General features: G+C 34.7%; 1 protein-coding gene across 11 annotated transcripts in view; it reads left to right on the forward strand.

Annotated features, from left to right (window-relative positions):
* Dmd (dystrophin) overlaps positions 1 to 22,703 on the forward strand; it is a 2,205,817-nt gene that overhangs the window by 1,626,147 nt on the left and 556,967 nt on the right. For all 11 annotated transcript variants that reach the window (XM_058572890.1, XM_046425263.2, XM_046425265.2 and 8 more), the window contains one exon: positions 12,025 to 12,179. In XM_058572890.1, coding sequence (XP_058428873.1) covers positions 12,025 to 12,179 — 155 coding nt within the window. The remainder of the gene's footprint in view (positions 1 to 12,024; positions 12,180 to 22,703) is intronic.

The following is a 22,703-nucleotide window of genomic DNA, read 5'->3' on the forward strand; positions in this document are numbered from 1 at the left end:
AAGATATCAAATCAATAGCTTAACCTTTTACCTTAAGAAACTAGAAAAAAGAGAAAAAATAAATCTATAGCAATCAGAAGGTTATAATAAATACTAGAGTTAAATGAAGTAGAGAAAATAAATACAGTAGAGAAAATCAGCAAAACCAAAATGTGGTTATTTGAAAAAAATCAACAAAATTGACAGACAACTCTTTAGATACACTAATTTTTGAAAAGAGAAGAATGTCATTCAATGTGGACAGCAACATATGATAATAGAGGCAGAGATTGGAGTGAGAGAGCTGCAAGCCAGAAAAATACCAAGGATAGATGGTCACTGCCAGAAGATAGGGAGAAACAAGGAAGGATACTAAACTACAGTGTTCAATGGGAACGTGGCCTGTTGGAATAGGAGCACAGAGGCTTGATTTTGGATCTTGCTTTCAAAACTCTGAGACTGTAAAATTGTGTTGTTTTGAGGCGCTCAGTTTGTAGCACTTTATTATGGCCGACTTAGGGAACTAATACAGAAGGGGAGTTCCTCAGACTAAAAAAAGGGCAACTATAAAAAATCGATAGCTAACATGGGAATGAAAGTCTGAATGCTTTCCCTTAAGGACAGCAACAAAAAGAAAATACAAATAAAACCACAATGAAATACCGCTTTAAACCATTAAGATGGCTAAAGTCAAGAAGCCAGATAATAACAAGTGTTGATGGTATAGAATAATTGGAACCTTCATACATTATTGGTGGGAATTTAAAATTGTGAAAACACTTTGGAAAACTAGCAATTTCCAGAAACATTACACATGGAGTTATTGTATGACATAACCATTCTACTCTCAGGTGTATACTTAAGAAAAATGAAAATATATAGTTATAAATCCTTCACTCAAATATCCATGACAGCATTATTTATAATAGCCAAAATGTAGAACCAACCCAAATGTTTTTTGGCTGATAAAAAATGTGGTACTTCCAACAGTGGAATATTTGACAATGAGAAGAAATTAAATGCTATAACATGGCTGAATCTCAAAAACATAAAGCTAATTGACATAAATCAATCCCAGAGGACCACTGGGAGCAGGGGACAATGGATGGTGAACAGTAACTGTTAATGGCATAGGATTTCTTTCTGGAGTGAAGAAAGTATCCCAGAATTTGGTTGTGTTGATGGTTGTACAACTGTGTGAGTATACTAAAAACCACACAATTTTGTACTTTAAATTGATCAACTTAATAGTTTATGAACTGTATTCAACAAAGTTGCTTTTAAAAGGATATCTTCATGTCATTAAGATTACAAATCTTTTCTTGTTTCTTAAAGTGCAGATGTATAATCCCCTGTAATTAAAAGGCACTGGTATTTGTAAACAATAATACAGTTTACCACCACTTTCTGGAGATCTGTCCTCTGGCAATTCTCTCTGGAGTCATTTCTACCCAACTATTTCCACACCCTCTCAACTAGACTACTCTTAGATGCCTTGGGTAGCTTGATGATTTGTTAATTACAACACTGCTTAAGCCTTTTAATAAAGTCAGCAAATTAAAGAGAGTCCAGATAAAGGGAATGCTTTCCAAAATGTCATAATGAAATTAAGGTAATGAAGCACTTGGAGGACTCTCCTCCCTTCTTTTTGTATAAAACTTATTCCAAAGAAGCTGGAAGAGAAATGGGGCCTGAAAGTAAAGAGGGGGAAAAATAAATTGTATGCCATTAGTTTAATTATAAAAATTCATTACATGAAGCCATGTAAGACAGAAAATAATGGAACTCTAATGGGTTGGCCGATAACACATTTACTTGCCTGCTCTCAGCTTGTAGTCATTGTTGAAAGGACAAAAAAGTAACAACGTTGGTATGTAGTCCTCAAAGCAATTGAAAAGATTAATCATTTCCAGTAAGCTGGAAAATGAGGGCCATTTTCTTAAATACTATCCCCTCTATAGAGTGTTACCTTCTGAAACAGAGTTGTTTGGTAATGTTGAGGGTTTAATAGATGAGTCTTGAAGTTAATGGTGGGAGGTTTTACTTTTGAAATAGCTTCCTTACAGATATTTTAACATTTCTATTATAAATCCATAAAGATTTTTATAGGTCATTTTAAGTCACACAAGGAAGAAAGAAATTTGTGTTTCTTTTCCCAGTAAAGATTTATAGAAAGAACATTAATTCAAACTTAGGGCTAAATTATTTAGTGATTTTTTTTATAAACCAAATATATCTTTTCTGCTAACTTTTTTAGGAAATGACTTATTTGTATACAATAATTTTCCAATCATGCAATGGTCATCAAGAAGAGTATTTTATATTCTTCAAAATTCAGTTATAGAAGACCAAATTATTTTTCTTAAATTCCTTTATATTAAAATACATCTCCAACTAGATTGAAGCCCAAATTGAGAATCCATAGAACTGCATTTTTATGTTGCCTATCTTACTATGCATCTTTTGTTTCTATTTTCACATTTTTTATTGGTGCATTACACTTGTTCATATTGATGGAACTTGTTGTTACATATTTGTACATGTTCGCAATATAATTTGGCCAATATCACTCCCTACCACTTCCCTCTCCCTCCCCATGACTATGCCATCTTGAACAAGTCCCTTAACTTCCAGAGATTTTGTATTGTCACATGGACAATTGTGAGACTGCATGACAAAAAGAGAGCAAAAGGTTAAAGTGGATGCACAGATGGAAGTTATATATAATGAAGTCCTTCTGATCTGAAGAGAGATTTGAACTTTCTTGTCTTCTATGTACTAGACACACAATGAAAGAGTTTACACAGAGGAGCAACAGAGGTTCTATTTGTGTTACAAAAAGACTAATTAAGCAATTGTATGGAGATGAGAAAGCAAGTTTGGGCACATGCCTATAATCCCAGCGACTCAAGGGTCTGAGGCAATAGAATCGTGAGTTCAAAGCCAGCCTCAGCAACTTAGCGAGACCATGTCTCACAAGGAAAAGTAAAAAGGGCTAAGGAGGGGCTGGGCTTATGGTTCAGCGGTAGAATGCTTGCTTAGCTCATGCAAGGAGCTGGGTTCAATCCTCAGCAAAAGAAATAAAATAAAGGTATTGTTTCCAACTACAATTAAAAATATTTTAAAAAAGGGATGAGGATGTGGTTCTGTTGTTAAGTCCCCCTGGGTTCAATCCCTGGTACCCAAAAGAAAAAAGGAAAGAAAAGAAAAAAAGGATGAACAAGAGACGAAGGGGACCTAAAATAAGGTAGTAACAATGAAGGTAGAAGATTTGGATATAAGGGAAAATTATGATGTACCTCCTTTAGGGGTGTGATCCCTGCTTCCTTCTTCAGTCCTCCTTCTTCAGCTGAGGATCAATTTACAATCAGAGGGAATATAAAACTGAGCCAGGGACAGAACCATGGAGAACAGTAATATTTAAGGGACAGGTAAAAAAGAAAAACTTGAATCATACAAGAGAACAGAGAAAATCCAAAGAGAAGAAGCCAAGAAAGGAAAAAAAACTTTAAGGAAATGACAGTAGTCAATAGCACCAGCTGCTCCAAATGAATCAAGTAAGTGAGAGCCTAAATCATTCCACAGGCATTGGCCATTGCAAATTTTAATCCTTTACATATTTTTACTCACCAAAAATGCTACAAGCAGGGCTGGGGGTGTGGCTCAGCAGTAGAGCACTCGCCTCACATGTGCAAGGCCCTGGGTTTGATCCTCAGCACCATATATAAATAAATTAAATAAAGTTATTGTGTCCAACTACAACTACAAAAAATAAATATTTTTAAAAATGCTGCAAGCACAATTCATAGTAGCCAAATTATGGAGCCAGCCTAGGTGTCTATCAACAGATGAATGGATAAAAAAAAGCAAATGTGTTTATATATATATATATATATATATATATATATATATATATATATATATATACACACACAATGAAGTTTTATTCAACCATAAAGAAGAATAAAATTATGACATTTGCTGGTAAATGGATGGAATTGGACAACATCGTGCTAAGTGAAATAAAAATCAAAGGTCAAATTCTTCTCTCATCTGTGGAAGCTAGAGGAAAAAAAACAGAATATAAAAGGGACCTCACAAAATATAATGAAGATCAATGGAGGAGGGGAAAAGGATTGAGAAGGAGGGTGAAAGGGAGGGCATCAGGAAGTACCCGGGAATGAAACTTATCAAATTATGCTATGTTCATGTATGAATATACCACAATGAATCCTGCTTTTATAGTTATAATGCACTAATTAAAATAATAATAACAGAAGGAAGACCACTAGAGTAGAGGAGGAAGATTAGGGGAAAGGAGCAAGGAAAGGAAAGGGAAGTACTGGGGAACAAGATTGATCAAAGTATGTTATGTGCATATACAAATATATCACAATGAAACCCACTATTATGTATAATTATGCACAAATAAAAAAATCACAAAAACTGCTGCAATGAAATGAAAATATTAGTGTCATACAAGAGTAAGGATGTGTTGCCTTTCCATGAGTTTACAATTTGGGTTGAGTGGCACTTCATGCTTCAGAATTGATTGAGGTGACTGTGCTTCACATGTCATTCATACTCCTCTTGGGATGAGCAGGCTTACACATGGTATGTTTGTCTTATAGGGAAGGGAAGTTCAAAAAGGATAGCCTCATTGCACAAACACATTTCAAGCCTGTGCTTGTGTCGCTTCTATTAACTTTTCATTAGGATTAGGCAAAGCAAGTCACATGGTCAAACTCAGGGTTAAATGCAGAAAAGTAAATTCAGTCTTTTGTTGGAGGAACTTCCTAGTTACATAGGAATGATCATGGATACAGGGGAAGGTAAAGAATTAAGGGCTTCAGTGACTTCTATCAGAATAGTTTTAGTGGAATGGCAATGGAAGAAACCTGATTTTGATGAATTTTAGAGTGGCAGAAATGTAACCAAGTTAAGGCAATGAGTGAATATTTACTTTCTGAAGAGTGTGACTATGGAAGGAAAGAAAATGATAAGAGTCCAGATTTCTTTTTATTTTTTTAAGAGGAGACACTCATATTTGAAGGCTGTAAAGAAGGGCCCTGCAGAGAGGCAAGAAATTGGAACACACATCGAGAGAGAGAGTACATGGAGGAGGATCCCAGAATAGATGGGTGCCCAGATGGTGAAATCAACTTCCAATAGCAAAAGAATCACCTCTTCCTCTGAAACTAGAGAAAAGGATGCAAAATGTAAATTCTGATATTTCATGAAATCAATGCTAGATATATGAAATTACCCCCTGTGTAATTGTATCATTCCCAATGAGATTTCTTTTAGTTCATATCAACAGAGTTCAATTTGGAAACCACACCAGATATTTCAAACAAAAGGAATTTAATATGGAAGACTGGTTCTATGGGTAATGGAGGAGCTAGAAAATATAACAGGAGATAGTGAGGCAATTCTAAATTTAGTAGCTTCAGGAAGCTGTTACCACATCAAGGGCTGGAGGGCCAAGTATTATCAAAGCCCAGAAACCACAACTATCTGGTGCTAACTCAACCACTGTGAAGACTGCTCAGCAAATATCATAGAGGGAGGGATTGACCAGTGGAAAATGGAGACACAAAGGAAACACTGCCCAAATGGAGAGAGCAGGGGAGAAATTCTCTAGTTTCACCATTTATCCTGCTCTTCTATTATTACCAAAAGCTTGGTCCTTGGCCCTGATGTCAATCTAAAAACTAGGACATGGTTTTGAGAAAAAGGAAAAAGAAGTTTTATTGTTTTGCTAGCAAAGGAGGAACACAGGGACTCCTGCCCCAGAGGCTGTGATTCTGCCCATGGGGGAACGGGAAGTTTGTTGGTTTTTTTTTTTAACTTTTTAAAAAATTATTTATTTAGTTTATGTGGTGCTGAGGATCCAACCCAGGGCTTCACACGTGCTAGGTGAATGCTCTGCCACTGAGCCACAACCCCAGCCCAGAACGGGAAGTTTTTAAAGAGGTGATTGTAAAGCTATATTCCACTCATTTTCTATCCAGAGTTGTAATTCACTTGTTAATTTAGGAACTAGTCTTTTCTGAGATCTTCTGGTGCCATCCCCAAAGTCTGGATTACTTCTTTCCTATGGTAGGTGTGTACTCAAGGAAAGATAACTGTCTAGGATGGGGAAGAAAGGTACTCTTGTTTCCCCTGAGATTAAGAAGGGGGAGAGATTATGGAAGAACAGGGAGAGAGGGCTGGGGAAAGAAAAATGGCCTTTTAAAAATAAGTTGTAGTGGCACAGCAGCAAGGGCTATATTCAAAGCATAAACTAGACAACTGTTACAGTATCTCTTGCCAGCATCTCTCATTGGTCTGATCCAATATGCTAGCTAGCAAGAGATCCTGGGAAATTCTGTTCCTCCACAGTACTGAGTAGAGAGTGGACAGAAAATGGATCTGAGTTAATAAATTCTTAGTTGTTAGTTCACAAAGCTAAATTTCCTTAGTTCATATATGTAAACACATTATCCAAGGCAAAATGACAGAAATCCAATATAATACATAGAACTTAGTATCCATAAATATGTTACAATCCTGTTTTATAATTTTCCAAGCAATTTGATTTTGATTTTGACTCCTGAGGCATAGGCAGAGTAACCTCCCACTGTTTTACATCTGACAAAACTGGAACTCAGGAGGTTAATGACTTCCTTAAGATCAAACTGCAAGGAGATGGACAAAGGTGGCTTCTTGGGAAGTTGCCTTTTTCTTACTCTTAACTGCTTTTCATGAAGCTTCTGAGACAGTCATTAAAATTTTTAAAAAGCTAGTTCACCCAGAACAAACATTTATTTCACTTGTAGGTGAATATCCCAAAACACTTTTTATGAGAAAACCTTGCAATAATACTCAACCTTAAAATTGTAATTATATGGTCATGCACTCACTTGTTTTATTTTTTATTGGGCATTATAATTATACATAATAATAGGATTCATTATGCCATACCCATACATGCATATAAGGTAATTTGCTTAAACTGCTTCCCCAGTACCTTCCTTTTTCTGCCCTCCTCCATCCCCCATTCACTTGCTCTACTAATTTCCCTTTTATAATAATTAGTTTGTGCTCATACTTCTAAGTTAAAGGGAATCTTTTAGATCTGCTGTATTTATAGACAATGTCTAGTAAACAATGAGCCACTTGCTTTGCATTTAGTATGGACTCACATCATAGTTGTAGTGGCAGAACAGCAAGGGCTATATTCAAAGCATAAAGTGGACAACTGTTACAGTATAGGTTGGATCATTAAAAGTAGTAGTGATAATATTACTAGATTCCTAGGTCAGAGGCCTGACTCTGGGGATCCAATAAATCAGGTCTGGCCACTCACCCCAAAAACCAAGCAGAAAAGATAATGGTGAAAAGCATGAAAGGTGAAGCTAGGCCAAAAAGACAAGAGTACCCACATTCTTAGCCCAGTCTTTGAGGGGTTCACAATGAGGTTTTGTAGAAGGGGAAATGAGGGGAAGGGTTAAGGGATTTGAACAGCTAGAAGTTTTTCACAGTCACCAAAGCAGGTGATCTTGATTAAGTGAGGTCTGTCCATCATTATCTCAAGATTGGTCAGGTGGAGCCTTACCCCAGATAAGAAAGTTGCTGTTACCTGGCAGGTAGCTTTCTGTCATCACAAGAGATATAGGTAATCCAAATTTATTCCTGGAATCCAAGGTGACTGGGAACAAAGAGGATGGATGCAAAATGGAAGCAGAGATGACAAGTCTTTAATCCTGCTTTTAGCTACCCATCAGACATTTGCAGGCACAATTGAATAGTGTTAAGTCCTTGTTACAATGATAACAGTAGTAATGATAGCCAATATTTATTTAATTCTTTCAGTATGCCAGACATCTCTGTGTTTTCCCTGAATTTTCTTAGTTAATCTTGATAATCTTCTTTTAAGGTGTCTATTAATATTCTCAATTAACAAATGAGGAAACTAAGGCATAGATAATTAATGTTCCCATGTCATGTGATTACTAATTTATTAAGCCAGAATTCAAACCCAATAGGTTCATTTGATTGCCCAGACTTTTAACTACTTTTTTCTTTTTCCTTTCTTTTCTCGAATGTAGTCAATATACATAAAAAGAATTGTTGCAAATTTTAAAGTGAGATAAGTCAAACATTAAAATAGGAAAAAAAACCTCAAAATTCTTGAAATTGCTTAAGGTTGTCTCATTGTCCACAATTATTTTTTGGCCTAAAATAGTGTGGATAAATACCAAGTACATTGCAGCTGCATCAAGTTAGGTATGGATATGAATATTTCTCTCTTGGTCAGAAATACAATCTTTGGGGAATTTAGCATTTTATGTTCTTCATAGGAAACACACACATATACACCCACAAAGTCATCTTTTTTATAGGCTAGTGCTCACAGTATTTTAAATTTCTTCACACACCATGATCACAACACAAACAATTCCCCATAGAGTACACCATTGTAAATGGAATTCAGAAAGAAAAAAAAGGTTGTGTGTGAAGTCTATTGTATTTTTGAATTTACACTCCTTCTGAGGTCTGGAGTTATCCCAGTAGTAAATTTCACAGTGGTAGGCAAAGCTGGTCAAGGTCATGGTTCCTTGAATGATGCTTGGGTAAAACCCACAGTAGTCAGGATATTACCTTAGAAGGAAGGGAAACCAGTCTGTTCTGGTGAATGTCTTTAAGAAGAGAAAAAAAGAAAGCTTTGGTTGACAACCTTTGTGTTTAGATAAGGGTCTTAGTGCTCTCAATGTTAGTCAAGGTCAGTGAGAGATTTTCTTTTTAATCCCACATCCTCACAAAACTGGGCAGTATTCAGTGACCATTAGTGCTCAGCCAAGATTTTTTTGGTATAAAAATTTTAACTTTTATTTCGAGTACAATTTTAGAGAAAAATACATGGCACATTCATTTTTGCCTTTCAAGCATGTATCAAAAAGTTGTGGTTTGAAATCAAGCTTCGTGTTTTTACTATGACATTGCTAATTTTCTATTTCATTCAGAGGTTTTGGAAAATCCTAGTGTACCTTGCAACTTACGCATATAGGTATTTTTATGATCTACAAACTTATTTAAGACTCATTGTCACATTCTCCTATTTAAAAATTTTCAACAGCTTTATTGAAGTATAAGTCATACAGAGAAATATAGTCCATGTTTAATAAAAGTAGATTGATGTGTTTGAAAATATGTATATGCCCATGAAACCATTCAAAGAGTGTATCCTCTTCTATCTAGTCTGCTTAAATAGCAACTCATGAGTGAAGGGTAACATCCAAGATTATTTAACTTGCTTAAGTAAATGATTTTAATTATATACTTATTGCCATTTTTATATGCTTTACCAGGTAAAGTACTGGAGGTTGAAAAGAGATGCTTAACCACTGAACCATATCCCCAGCCCTTTTTATTTTTTATTTTCAGACAGGGTCTTTTTAAATTGCTTAGGTTATCATTAAATTGCAGGACCTAGCCTTGAACTTGTAATGCTCCTGCTTCAGCCTCCCAAATTGCTGGGATTACAGTTGTGCACTGTCACAACTGTCTATAAATCTTTGTTAAAAAGAAGTTTCCTGGGCTGGGATTGTGCCTTTGTGGCAGAGTGCTTGCCTTGCACATATGAGGCACTGGGTTTGATCCTCAGCACCACATAAAAATAAATAAATAAAAGTGTTGTGTCCATCTCTAACTAAATTTTTTCTAAAGAAGTTTCCTTGGGAAACAGTAAACAAGTTATTGGTCACAGTTCTGTGGATATTTATGCTATAGATGATAAAAGCTTATCTTTTAAAATGCAAATACCACCCTCTAGATAATAAGGGTTGATCAGTCTTCCTTGTCTTACTATACATTATTTACACTTTAGGTTTCTGAGGAAGAGAAGGAAAGGAGACATAATTTTGTTCAGAAGGAAATTTTCAGGAAATGCAAGACTTTGAAGGTTATGTAACCTCAGAAGGACTTTTGAATCACTCAGGAATCTGAAAAGTAGAAAATAGGAGCTGTGTAACACACAATAAAGGGAGGAGGAAAGAATAGAGTTCATTAGATTAGACAAGAGGGAATGAAGAGAAGGGGGAGATGGGAAAAGGAAAGAGAGTAAAATGAATTGAACATAACTTTCCTATGCTCATGTACACCACCAGTGAAACTCCACATCATGTACAACCACAAAAATTACACATGCTTGTACTACATGTATATATAATAACTCAAAATGCACTCTACTCTCATGTATATATGAAAAGAACAAATAAAGCTTAAAAAAATAAAATAGCAGTTATGGTGCTTCATGTAAGTGTGGAAGGAAAAGAAGTCTTTCCACAGATAAATTTTAGTTGCATTGTAGTAGTAGCAACTGTGCTCTGTGCCATAGAAACTCTTTCTTGCTTTCAACTTTAGTTTCTTGGTTTGATAATCTGGGTCTAAAATGCAGTAAACAGTGTCATTTAGTTTAATTCTAAAATGAAATGTTCTAGTTAACTAAGAAATGTCAGATTAAATACATATTTTTAAGGGATAGAAGTCCAATCAAACCCATTGAAACTATACTGTAAGTACCAATGTTAGATTCTTATCATATGAACATCATACTAACACAAGACAACAGCTATGAAAACAAAAAATGATTTCTCTTTTCAGAAACAGCAGTTTTTTTCAGCTTCTGTTTTCCTTCCAATTCATGACTACATTTTTTAGGTTATAACACACAATGTAGATAAAAATTTTGTTGCTTTTTGCACAAGAAAACTGTGTTCCCTTTATAATGATTACTGGGCATATATACTATATATTGGGACTTGCATTAATGTATTATATGCTTTTAACATCTCCTATTGAAATATTAAATTTACCTGGGTTTTTTATGATTTTGATTTACAAAGATCTTTATTTCATAGTATATTTATCATTTTTAAAAATTTTTATTAAAATAAGTTTTTTAAAGTGAGATTATTGGGTCAGTGGGATTAAGCACTTGTATATCACTTGGAATCTATTGCCTAATTGTCCTAATAGAAACTGTTCCTAGCAACAGTACATAAATGTGCTAATTTTCCCAGTCTTTCTGACTTTGGGTTTGTTTTTTTGTTAATTTAATTGGTGTTAAATTGTATCTCACAGATTTAATACTCTATATTTTATTACTTGAAAGTTAATATTTTCTTTTCTATAAAATCATTTTATTCTGTTCTTTAAATTGTTCATTCTTATTTATCTGCCCATGAATCAATAGCTTAATCCACCATATTGAATTTGATATAACTACCTTAACAATATAATATTATCTCAATGTTTAAAAGCCTCCTACTTGCAAAAGTGTTTAATAGAAGTTTCAAGATGATATGCTTCCAGGTACACCTATAATTAATTGGTTGACTTCTTTCTTTGAAATGTTCTTCCAGTAATAAAATGGCTAATTGGACAACACTCAATTGTCAAAGAAAAACAAAGAGAAAAATAGATGATTTTGTTTAGTATGATTCCTATATTTTGATTTTTGTTCTAATTTTAAAGTAAAGTATTTTTAAATATTATAATCCTTCAAAAATTTTTGTTACTAGAATAATGGCACTGTCCTTTTGTCAATATTTCCTGTATGCAGGTTTAGTTGAATACCAGTAGATGGCACTAATTACATAAACAATTCAACAAGTTAATGAAGAGAAGAGAAATGCATGAAATTTTTTTTTCTGTTCAAATTTTGTTATGTGTCACATGCACAACAATTATATAGAAACTTGTTTTTATACTTTGCTCTCTCCTGTGATAAAAACAATTAAGCTCACTTTATTTCCAATTAATTGGTACTAAATTGAAATACTTAAAACTGGTTATTGCTCTAGCTGCTGCATTTGAAAAGTTTTGTCATGAAAAGGAGGTTAGCTTATACTGTCATGGTTTACTAAATCATATAGTAGGTTAAAAACAATCTTGAAGACATATCTAACCTAAGGTTTCAGAAGCTATTTGAAGAAAGTCCACCTATAGATTTCAGAAAAAGAACCTGACGTTCATTCTATTTCCCATATACATCTATAGCAGTTGGCCAAAGACCTCCGTCAATGGCAGATAAACATAGATGTGGCAAATGACTTGGCACTGAAACTTCTCCGGGATTATTCTTCAGATGACACCAGAAAAGTACACATGATAACAGAGAACATCAATGCATCTTGGGCAAATATTCATAAAAGGTAAGAACTACATTATTTCTAAAACTATTATTGGCTATAGTAAAAGGGTGGTAACACTGAATGGACAAAACAGGTTTGTTTTTCCAATCTTGCTAAACTGGAGCTTAGGAGGCTCCAATATGGCAGATGCTGACTCAACTCAATTGACTCAGCCTCCTATTATAATGATGAGAATGAAATGATTTGCCCACAGTCAAAAAGGTAGTGACAGAATCAAGAGAAAACAAGAACAAAATACTGATCTGTAGCTGTAAAAGTCATTTATCAGTCTTCTCTGAGAACTCTATTCAAACAAATACCTTTCTAACCCATCATGGCACATGCTGTGTGTCCCATGCTTAATCTGACAAGTCACTTTGAGCTTCATAATGGTGTTATTGATGTCAAAAATGCCGATATTGTATCTCACTCCATATCCCCATTGGGAAAATCCGTGTAGGGTATATGACTCATAATTTTCATTTCTCATTATATGTTTATGGAAATTTACAGCTCTTAGAGCACTATCTCCTCAAACTAGGTCCTAGTTTATCAATTTATTAATCCCTAGTGCTTTTCTTATACTTATTCCAATCATAAATAAAAACATGAATTATATAATTCATGTTTGTCTTACAAATTAGTCTAAACTCCATGAGGGCTGAGATTGTCTTTCTTTTTTGACACATGCCCAGATCCTAAACCAGGTGACATGATAGGGAGCTAGTAAATATTTGCTAAATGATGGCTCCATTTGCATAATAAAGTGTATACTATGATAAGTGAAGGATAGTTGGGCTCTTGTTTCAAGTTGTGTCAGACAGTAGGCAAAAATAGCACCTTAGCAATGATGAGGACAACAATGGTGAAAGGAAAATTCTAGAAGAAAACATGAATTACTGAAAAGTCAGTTAGGTAGTCTTTATTAAAAAGGAAAATCCTACCAAAAGGAAAACTCAGATTTTAAACAAAGGAGCAGGAAGTCTGAGGAGTAATGAACTGTTGATACATGAAAATAAAAAGCCAAGTAAACCTTGAAACTGAGTGAAAGTAAAGTACTCCTGTGATGCTTGATTTAAGCTGGTGACCCTAGAGAATAGAGTAGCTCTAGTCCTGAGTTCCAGACAATGGATGTCCAGATGACCATTAAAAAGAAAATGCAACCTAAAGTTGAGGAGCTGGGGTCTTATCAAAAAGACCCTGGTGGGGAAAGGGCAAACTTCAATAGAGAACTGATATTTGGGGAGAAAAATCTATCAGTGTAGATGGCAAGGTTTGGACATTCTTCTCCAAATAAAAATCTGCTATCTGTTCAGCAAAACAAAGGCGGATTAGACTTGGGAAGAATTATCCATATGAAATCAATTGGTTATCATAGAGTCAATCATTAGATCTCAAAGGAAAATACCTGCTTCTCAAACAGAAGCTTATTTGGGAAAGTACATTAAGATGATAAATTAATTTGGAGAGTTTAGATATGTAAATTAAGAAAGAGTAAACAAAAGTGCTTATTTATAGTGCAAAACTAGAGTTTCCAGGGACTGAACAATTCCATCTGCTCTACTCTTTCTGGAATATCCCTCTCTCCATATTCTCATGCTGCATAATGTCCTAAGCAAAACTCTAAGATCTTTGATCACTTTATTAAGATCTTTGAATTATCTGGGGGAAGGAATTCCAGTTTGTTTTTTTGGCTTCGTCCCTAAAACACTATCAGCTAAGGAAGATATAGAGTTACTTCTCCATAGGTAGAATAAATGAGACTTAAGAAGCCAACTTACCTTTTTACATGGCCCATACAGAATCTGCAATTCACCAAGCTACTTTTGACTCATTCCTGTATAATTCTTCCCCATTCTTTACTCACTTCATATATACTCTTTGTGAAATTCATGCACTTGTGTATTTTCAGTCCACTGATGACTACCCATCTGTATTTCCAGCTAAGAATGCTCTTTTGAGTATTAAACTGTATATTCTATCACTGCCTTTCCATTTTAATTTCCCACAGGAGTTTCAAATTGATTAGATCCAAAGCTAAACTCATCTATGCCCTCACTCAACCTTTTTCTCTAAATGCAACCAACTTCTCTTCCTATGTTCCCTATCCAGTGAACATTAACACAACCCATCTGGTTGTTCAATTTGGAAAACTAACAGAGTTGTGCTTACCACTTCCTTCTATAACTCCCATAGCTAAACTACAGTACAGCCATTTACTACCTAAATAGCCTTCAAATCCAGTCACTTCTTTCCATCCCTACTCCTCTACTGTGATATTAGGCCTGAACAATCACATCATTTATTTTACTAGTTTTTCTTCCTCTAATCTTTCAACTTTCTGCCCATTATCTACATAGGCTCCAGGATGATTTTTTTCTAAATACAGTATATTCATGTAGACCACCCTCCTCCCACTTCTAAAGCAATTCATAGCTTAACCATTACCTTTCAACATAGTCCACACTCCTTTAAATGGTTTTAAAGTCTTGTGTGATTTGGCCTTTCCTGACAACTGAGCCTAATTTCCTGTCCTCCTTGGATCTTCCCCCTCCTTCTGTCATGTACATTAAGTAACAAGAGAGTTGTTTTCATTTCCTCTTCACTGTGTTCTGTCTTCTATATGGCCTGCTGAGTTAGTACATATATCATTTCTCTTCATTGTCTGCTTAAATTCTATTCATTTTCCAGGTCTCAGTTTTAATGCTAATTCCTCCAGAAAACCTTCTTTATCAACCCTAAAAACTCATGCTCTTCTGGTGCACTGTTATGTTTATCTCACTACATTACACTGAAGTGTTTACTGTTCTTTGTCTCTTATGAGAATGTTGGTTCTGTATGCATAAGTACATTGGCTGCTTATCCACCATCATATAACCTGGCACTTAGCATGCACATAGTAACTACTCCCTAAATATTTTTTGATTGGATAGGTAAATGAACAAACAACAAATAACTATTAGTGTTCTACTGTATCAAAAACTCAACACAGAGAAAATCATATCTAGTAGGATTGCTTTTCAGTTCTGAGTCACCAAAAAACTTCAGTAGCTTATTAAACAGAGGTCTTTTAGTCTCCCATAATGAGAAGTTCAGAGGTAGGAAGATATTGACATGGATTCAGTAACTCAGCAATGTCAGTCCTGATGTCTCTATGTTCTTCCTAGCAGAACACGTACATCCCACAGGAAGAAACAGTAGTAGAAGGGACAGCTCTTGTATCATGGAAGCAAAGTCTTTCTCAGAAACTTTAGTTCCAGAACTGTGTTGCAAAATCATTGCTTATGTCTGGGATTGGGGTGGCCTCTATCAATAGAGAATGACTTCTACAAAGAGCATGGAAACAAACTGGCACACTGTAGCTGGGCTGTATTAAGTTCCCTGGGAAAAATAATAACCACCCAAATCATTGACTGGTAGAGTAGGATTATAGTAAAAATGGGCCATGTGGACTTGAATGTTGCTCTGGTCAGTGTGAGATCATGAGGGAAGTTGCATTCTTTATAGGCTACTGATACTTTACATTAGAAATTCACATTCTGTGTTTGCTATGTGTGTCCATTTTATAAATTAAAACATATTATGCTTTATCTACAGCTTCTCTTATTTTACATTCTTATAGGCTCTATGCTAGATAAAGAATAAGAAAATTGTTTATATGATCTTTTGCATTTTGATCTATTTAATATCTTGCCCAGCTGAACCTAGAAGGGAATTAAAATCATCATCCTTTATATTTGTGCTGTCCAATAGGATAGCCATATGTCACATGTGGCAATCTAATTATGTTTAAATAAAATTTAAAATTCAATTTCTCAGCCAGGCATGGTGGCACATCCTATAATCCCAGAGGCTTGGGAGGCTGAGGCAGGAGGATAGCAAGTTCAAAGCCAGCCTCAGCAAAAGTGAGGCTCTAAGCAACTCAGTGAGACCCTGTCTTTAAAGAAAATACAAAATAGGGCTGGGGATGTGGTTCAGTGGTCAAATGCCCCTGAGTTCAATCCCCAATACCAAAAAAAAATTAATTTTTCTCTCTTGTTAGCTACCTTTTGAGTGCTTAAGAGCCATATGTAACTTCCCTATCTGACCATTGAACACTAATGTGTTTCCTATACTGAAACTGGAAATCATGTGGATAAACCTATGCAAAATTTTTGTATATTTAGAACACTATTTAAAGCAATAAAATCTTCAATTCAGTTTCAAATTGTTCAGTTTTAAATAAGATAAATGTTACCTGGAAGAACTTTATTTTGCTATCATTTGCCGGCAGGTTGTTGTTTCAACACATAAACAAAAGCTAAAATAATGTTTACTTCAGAACTTTTGTTCTGAATATAAATGATAGATGTAGGAAAATATTTTGCTTTTCTGATCACATTCCATATAGAGTTCTTGTTAACATATAAAGTAAAATATGTGGGCCTCTGCAAATTCATTCCTTTCTTTTCTGTCTCTGTGAATAGATATGGATTTGTGAATAAGATAATATTAGATGTGATATTATAAATTATTGTGAGAGACCTCTAAGGATTAGATTTCAAGGACTGCCATCTGGCTGATGACTTTATGATGACACTGTCATGAGATTTGATTTCCTTATTTCTATTCCAAGATCACTCTTTAAACAAGAAATGAGCATTAACTCTGAATTATTTGCCTATATCTGTATGAGGACTTCCACAACGTCTAACTGGGCAGGTCAAAGTTCATCAAGTAGAGGCCTGGTCCTAGCATGAGACGTTTCAACATAGAAGGAAGCTCCTTACCTAAAGCCCTAGATACCAGAAAAATTCCTATAGATTCTAAGAAAAATTTAGCATTTATGTGTTTATACATGTATATTTACATGCAAATATGGACATGTGTGTATGCATATCAAATACAATCACATGGTATACTATTCCTTAAAATAATATCATAGTATCCTTCTGTCCTTCCTAATAACACATTTTTAGGTTTTAATGATCACAATTAATAAATGATAATCTGAAAAAAAATATGGCCTGGGATCTCTATCTTTGGCAACCTTGAAGGCACTTATAAGTCACTTTTTGCTTCTCTATACCTAGCTTTTTTCTCCTCATCTTTGCCTTAGAGAAAGAAGAAAAGGGAAGAAATGAGCCCTATTATATAGGCAGCAAAAAGCCACGTTAGCTCAACAATGTGTCTTTTTTCACATTCTCCAACATGTTCCTTTAAGTAACTATACTCCTTTCTTTCTATGGAATCTTGGATTTCTTCTTTATTCTAGCTCCTCTCCTCCAGTCAATATCCTCAAGTCTTCCTCATTCTACAAGAACTTTCCTATAACACCTTCTTTTCCATCCTTTTTTTTTTTTTTTTGGTGTTGAGGATTAAACCCAGGGCCTTGCACTTTCAAGGCAAGCACTCTACCAACTGAGCTACATCCCCAGCCCTCCATCCAGTTTTTTGAAGCACTAAATGATTTTACTATATCCTATTCTTCAGCTCCTTATTATTCTTTGACCCACTTTAATTTTGCTTCCTAGGCATAACCACTTTACTGAAAACAAGAACTTGGTTAAGATCTTGCATGACTTTGTAATATCTAATTGCCCTATTTTTATTTACCCATATACTTGACTTTATTTTAACATTGATACTGTTAATTAACTTTACTAGCTGAAACTCTCCCTTCTTTGGTTCCCAGAACAATATTATCTTGTAGCTCTCCTATTTCTCTAATCATTTAAGTGTGAAGTACTTAGCACAATGCCTAGCACACAGTAAAGTTCAGGAAATGTTATCTATTATCAATATCATAAAAATTAATTCACTCACTGAAAATATTTTTGTGCTAATTGCATGCTAAGTATGCTTAGTTTTTGGTACTGGGATAATAGCAGTGAAAAATCCCTATCTCATGAAATTTAAAGGAGAAGATGGGGGACAGAGGCTAACAAATGTTGTGGTCAATAGTAGGGTGACTATTATTAATAAAAAATAATCCCTCTATATCTAAAATAGCTTAAAAAAGAGGATTTTGAATGTACACACATTACAGAAATGATGAAAGTTTAATGTGATAGATATGCTAATTATCCTGACTTAATCATTAGCCAATGTCAATATAAATCAAAGCATCATACTGTACCTCATACATATGTACAATTATGTCACTCAAAAAATAAGAATAACTTTTTAAAAATTAAAAAATAATTGTAATAACCAGAAAAGGCTCACTAAAAGGGCAACAATTAAGCAAAATCTAAAGGACCTGGGAATGGGAGCTATATGGATAATTGGAAGAAAGGCAATGTAGGGGAGTCCTAGTAAGTAGAAATCCCCTGAGGGAGGAGTGTGCTTGGCACATTAGAGGAAGCTGAAGGAGACCACTTGGCAGGAAAGGATTTAGTAAGCAGGAATGTAATAGCTAATGAATTTGGAGAGGTAATAATAATCTGATTATACTGGGCCTTTGGGCCCATCTAAGGACTTTACCTTTTACTTTGAATGAAAAGAACATCATTGGAGGGTTTTGAGCAGAGGAGTGGGCATGTTTTGACTTATCTGGCTCCTCTATTATAATTGACTAAAGGGAAGTTGTGAGACCATTAGGAAGCTGTTGTGACAATTCAATCAAGAGATGACTGTGGCTTAGATCAAAATGGGAAAGGTGAATGTGGTGAGAAGGAGTTGGATTCTATTACAGTTTGAGTACAAAGCCATTAACGTTTTATAATAGATTGGATTTGGGGGTGAGATAAAGAGAGGATTCAAGGAAGATTCCATAGTTTTAGCCTCAGCAACTGGAAGAAGGGGGAGACCCATACTGTGATGGGAAGTCCACAAGAGCAAAATGCATTATAAGGAAGATATAGACTCTTAGAAGTGTAATGGATATCTAGATATATACATCTTAAGTTCTGGGCTATGACTCAGGATACAAATTTGGGAATTGTGACAATAATCAGTGTAGCTTCTTTCTCTTCCTTTCAACCTTAAATGTTGGTGATCTTTTCTTAATTCTGCCTTCTCTTTCTTTCCACATTTTTCAACTAACTATGTCTATCGGTTTCAACTATCTTTATGAGACTCCTCAATCTTTATGATTATCTTAATCCCTTCTCCTGATCTCCCACACTCTATCTTCAGCCACCAGCCATACATCTCCACCTATATTTTCTACTACAGGTTCCAAGAAGTCTGAAGTAGAATACATTATCTGCCCCTAAAATAATGCTAGATTTCCCTGGGTTTCAGTAGGTTTAACTCTCTAACTTGATTGTTTCTAAAATTGGAAATCTAACAATTGCCTTCTAACCTTCCATTCCTCTTTCCTAATCAACTGACACATGTATTAAACAGGGTTCCAAAATTCTGTGAATTCTATTTCAAAAGCTAAGCCTTTTTTTCATCCCAGTTGTCACCTCATCCCAAAGCCTCTTTATCTTTTGCCTGGGAAATTGTGTCCAACTTTTCTCAGTGCTCCCAGCCATCAAGTCACTATATTTATCTGATCTTCATACTGGCCCCAGAGTTCTTTTCCTTAAAACACTTTTTAATGTTCCTGGCTTTCCTTTGTTCCCCCTCCTGATACCTGATGGATATTTCAATATGTGATGTATTACCAAAAGCAAAAGCATACTGAAATTATTCTGAAAATAAAATTAAATAAATAAGTAAAACTTGCTTTTTTTCAGGAAAGAAAAGAAAATATTATACATTTTTGCTTGCTTGTTTAGTTAGAAGACGGACAGACATGAACTTCATAAAAGAATCTTATATACTCTGTTCATAAATACTGTCCTTTCTCCAAATATTTTTTGGAATTCATTTTCTAGAACTACCTGGGAACTATTTTATGATTAACAGCAGATTGTTGTATTATTTTATAGCCACACCTTGTGTTTGCTCAGAAACTCTACTCAACAACTGTGAGTTGAATGAAACAATCAGATATTGGCACTAAATGGCTTTGGATCATTTCCAAAAATTTAAAGTATGAAGGCTGCCCTTGAAGCTATGTAAAAGAATGTGACAAGATGTTAACAGGACATGTGTTTAAAATATAACCCTTAATTAAGTTGGGGACTGTTCATAATATATTTATAACATTTTGTTCATAAATATTATAAGTGAATTTCTCCATTTAGGGTAGCCTATTTTTCTTTTCTTTTTCCTTTCTTTTTTTTTTTTTTTTTTTTTTTTACAAAATATACCTTTTAGTCTACCTTAAGCACTTAAAAGGTTTTGGTATGTTTAAGAATCCAAATTAGCTACTCCTTTAGGTACACTTCTTTTGGCAGTTTGAGGAAGTTTCTTTGGACTCTTCGAGGGGGTTATACATGTATTTACAAAACACATCCATTTTTATAATGCTGAGAACCAATCTTCCCAACTGACTATGAAGCATTAGAATTTCCACTAACCTACAATAGGATAATATAATACCTGTTATGTGAAACCTTGGGGCTCTGGGCTAGAAAGTGTCATGATCCATATGGATCTAAAAAGTTCATAGTAGTAAGTGCCTGCTTTATTTTATGTCACCTCCTTTAAAGTAATTAGAGTGTTTCTAGCTTGCAGGGATTGCATGCAAAGGGAGACATTTGGAACCATGTCATTGGTGATTTACTGGTGTGGAAAATTACCTGGTGATGTAGCCAAGTAGCCATTTTCATTCTAACCCAGTCCTATAGTCTGAATTGGGCTCAACTAGCACACCAAAATATATGCTTAGAAATGTCCCTACATGTAATTTACCCATGAGAAAACTCTGCAATTAAACTCACAAATGTTTCCTAATGGAAAATTATAGGACACAAACAGACTTTTTTTCCATTGACAAATTTAATGTTACAGTGTCTAAAATTAAAATAAACTACAGTATGTTTCCCTTCCTTGGTTTAATGGAACCATTAAGGTTAGCAACAACATCCATTTCATTAGTTTTCAATTATGTTGATATTTTTTCATTTTCTTTGCATCTGCATCATTCTCCAAAAGGCTTTTTTAAAAATACACAATAAAGTATTGAAATTAGCAAGACTTTATTTTTTAGAACATTACATTATTTGGATAAATGAATATAATCACAAGTTGACTTAAGTTTTATCTGTGTAATCCTAACAGTTTTACAGTTTAGCTTTTGGCTTTATTAAATATATAATACAGGCGAGGCACAGTGGCACACACCTGTAATCCCAGCAGCTCAGGAGGCTGAGACAGGAAAATCACAAGTTCGAGACCAGCCTCAGCAATTTAGCAAGGCCTTCAGAAACTTAGTGAGACCCTTTTTGAAAATAAACTAAAAAAAGTGGGGGCTGGAGATGTAGCTTGGTGGTAGAATACTCCTGGTTAAATCCCCCATACAAAAAAAAAATTGTGTAATAAGAATTTTTTCCTTTTGACAAACTATTAATTAAAATTCTTTCTTTATATTAAAAATATGCAGGACATATAGGTATTAGTAAGTTTTGTAAAATTTAATCTTTCCAGTTCCACCCCCATCCCAAAAAGGGAGATCACTGAAGCAGTTCTACTTGGTGCTAATAACAGTTTCCGCCCCCCCCCCCCAAAACTCCCATTCCCCAATAGGGAAAATTGATGTCAATCTTCTTTATGTCATTTTGTGTCCAGTTGGTGTTTTCATGTTATAGAGCATTTAAAGCAAGCAAGATGAATTTCATTAAAGCACCTTTGGAGATTATAACCTACATTGTTTAGGCTTACGGCTACTCAGATGAATCTTAAGGGATTGTATTTTTTTCTGTAATCAAGTATTTGACATCTACCTAGTGAAATTGTGTTAGCTATTGAGTTTCAACTTTATCACAATCTCTTTTTAAAAATATTTAAATGAAACAAGTCCTCCTTCAACTGACCAAATGAAACTTTGATCCTCAGACATATTAGGTAAATAATAATCATGAATTCATAGTGATTATTTATGATTTTTACATTTTTGTAGTGAGATGTGCTTTACTAATATGGAACATGTAGGTACCATCTAAATTTTTTATTTAAGTAGAAATATAAAAATGCATGGTTCTTTCTAGCTGTGAGTCTAGCTATTGACCTTTATTTACACAGAGTTGGTGTTCCAAGTCAAATCTCTGACACTGAGTCCTCCTCTCCCTTCATTGCTATTTAATGGATACATATCAACTTGTAAGGTGGTTTCTGGCAGCTTTGCAAAGCAATCTAATCTCAGCTCTGTCCTCTCCAATATTTTTATCAGTGACTTGGATGAAGACATAGATAACATTCTTATCAAATTTGCCAATGACACAAAGCAGGGACAAATAGCAAATACAGTAGACAACAATATCATGAGCCAGAAAGTTTTCATCAAATTGGACTCAAGCTGAATGTTAAAAGATGAAATGTAAATGTAAGGTGCTACACTTGGGTTCAAAAGAAAAATAAAACAAAACTCAACTAACTTAGATTAAGCTCCCTGGAAACAGTCTAACATAGAGAGTTTTGGGCATATGTTTGTTGATTATTCCCATAAGATACATGTGTAAGGATGTGAGAGAGACAATATTGAGCAGAGAGAGAAACCGGCCTACAGGG

The sequence above is a fragment of the Marmota monax genome, unplaced genomic scaffold (genome assembly GCF_021218885.2).
Source record: "Marmota monax isolate L192 unplaced genomic scaffold, Marmota_monax_Labrador192_F-V1.1 WCK01_AAM20220418_F8-fsc00075, whole genome shotgun sequence".
Classification (NCBI taxonomy): Eukaryota; Metazoa; Chordata; class Mammalia; order Rodentia; family Sciuridae; genus Marmota; species Marmota monax.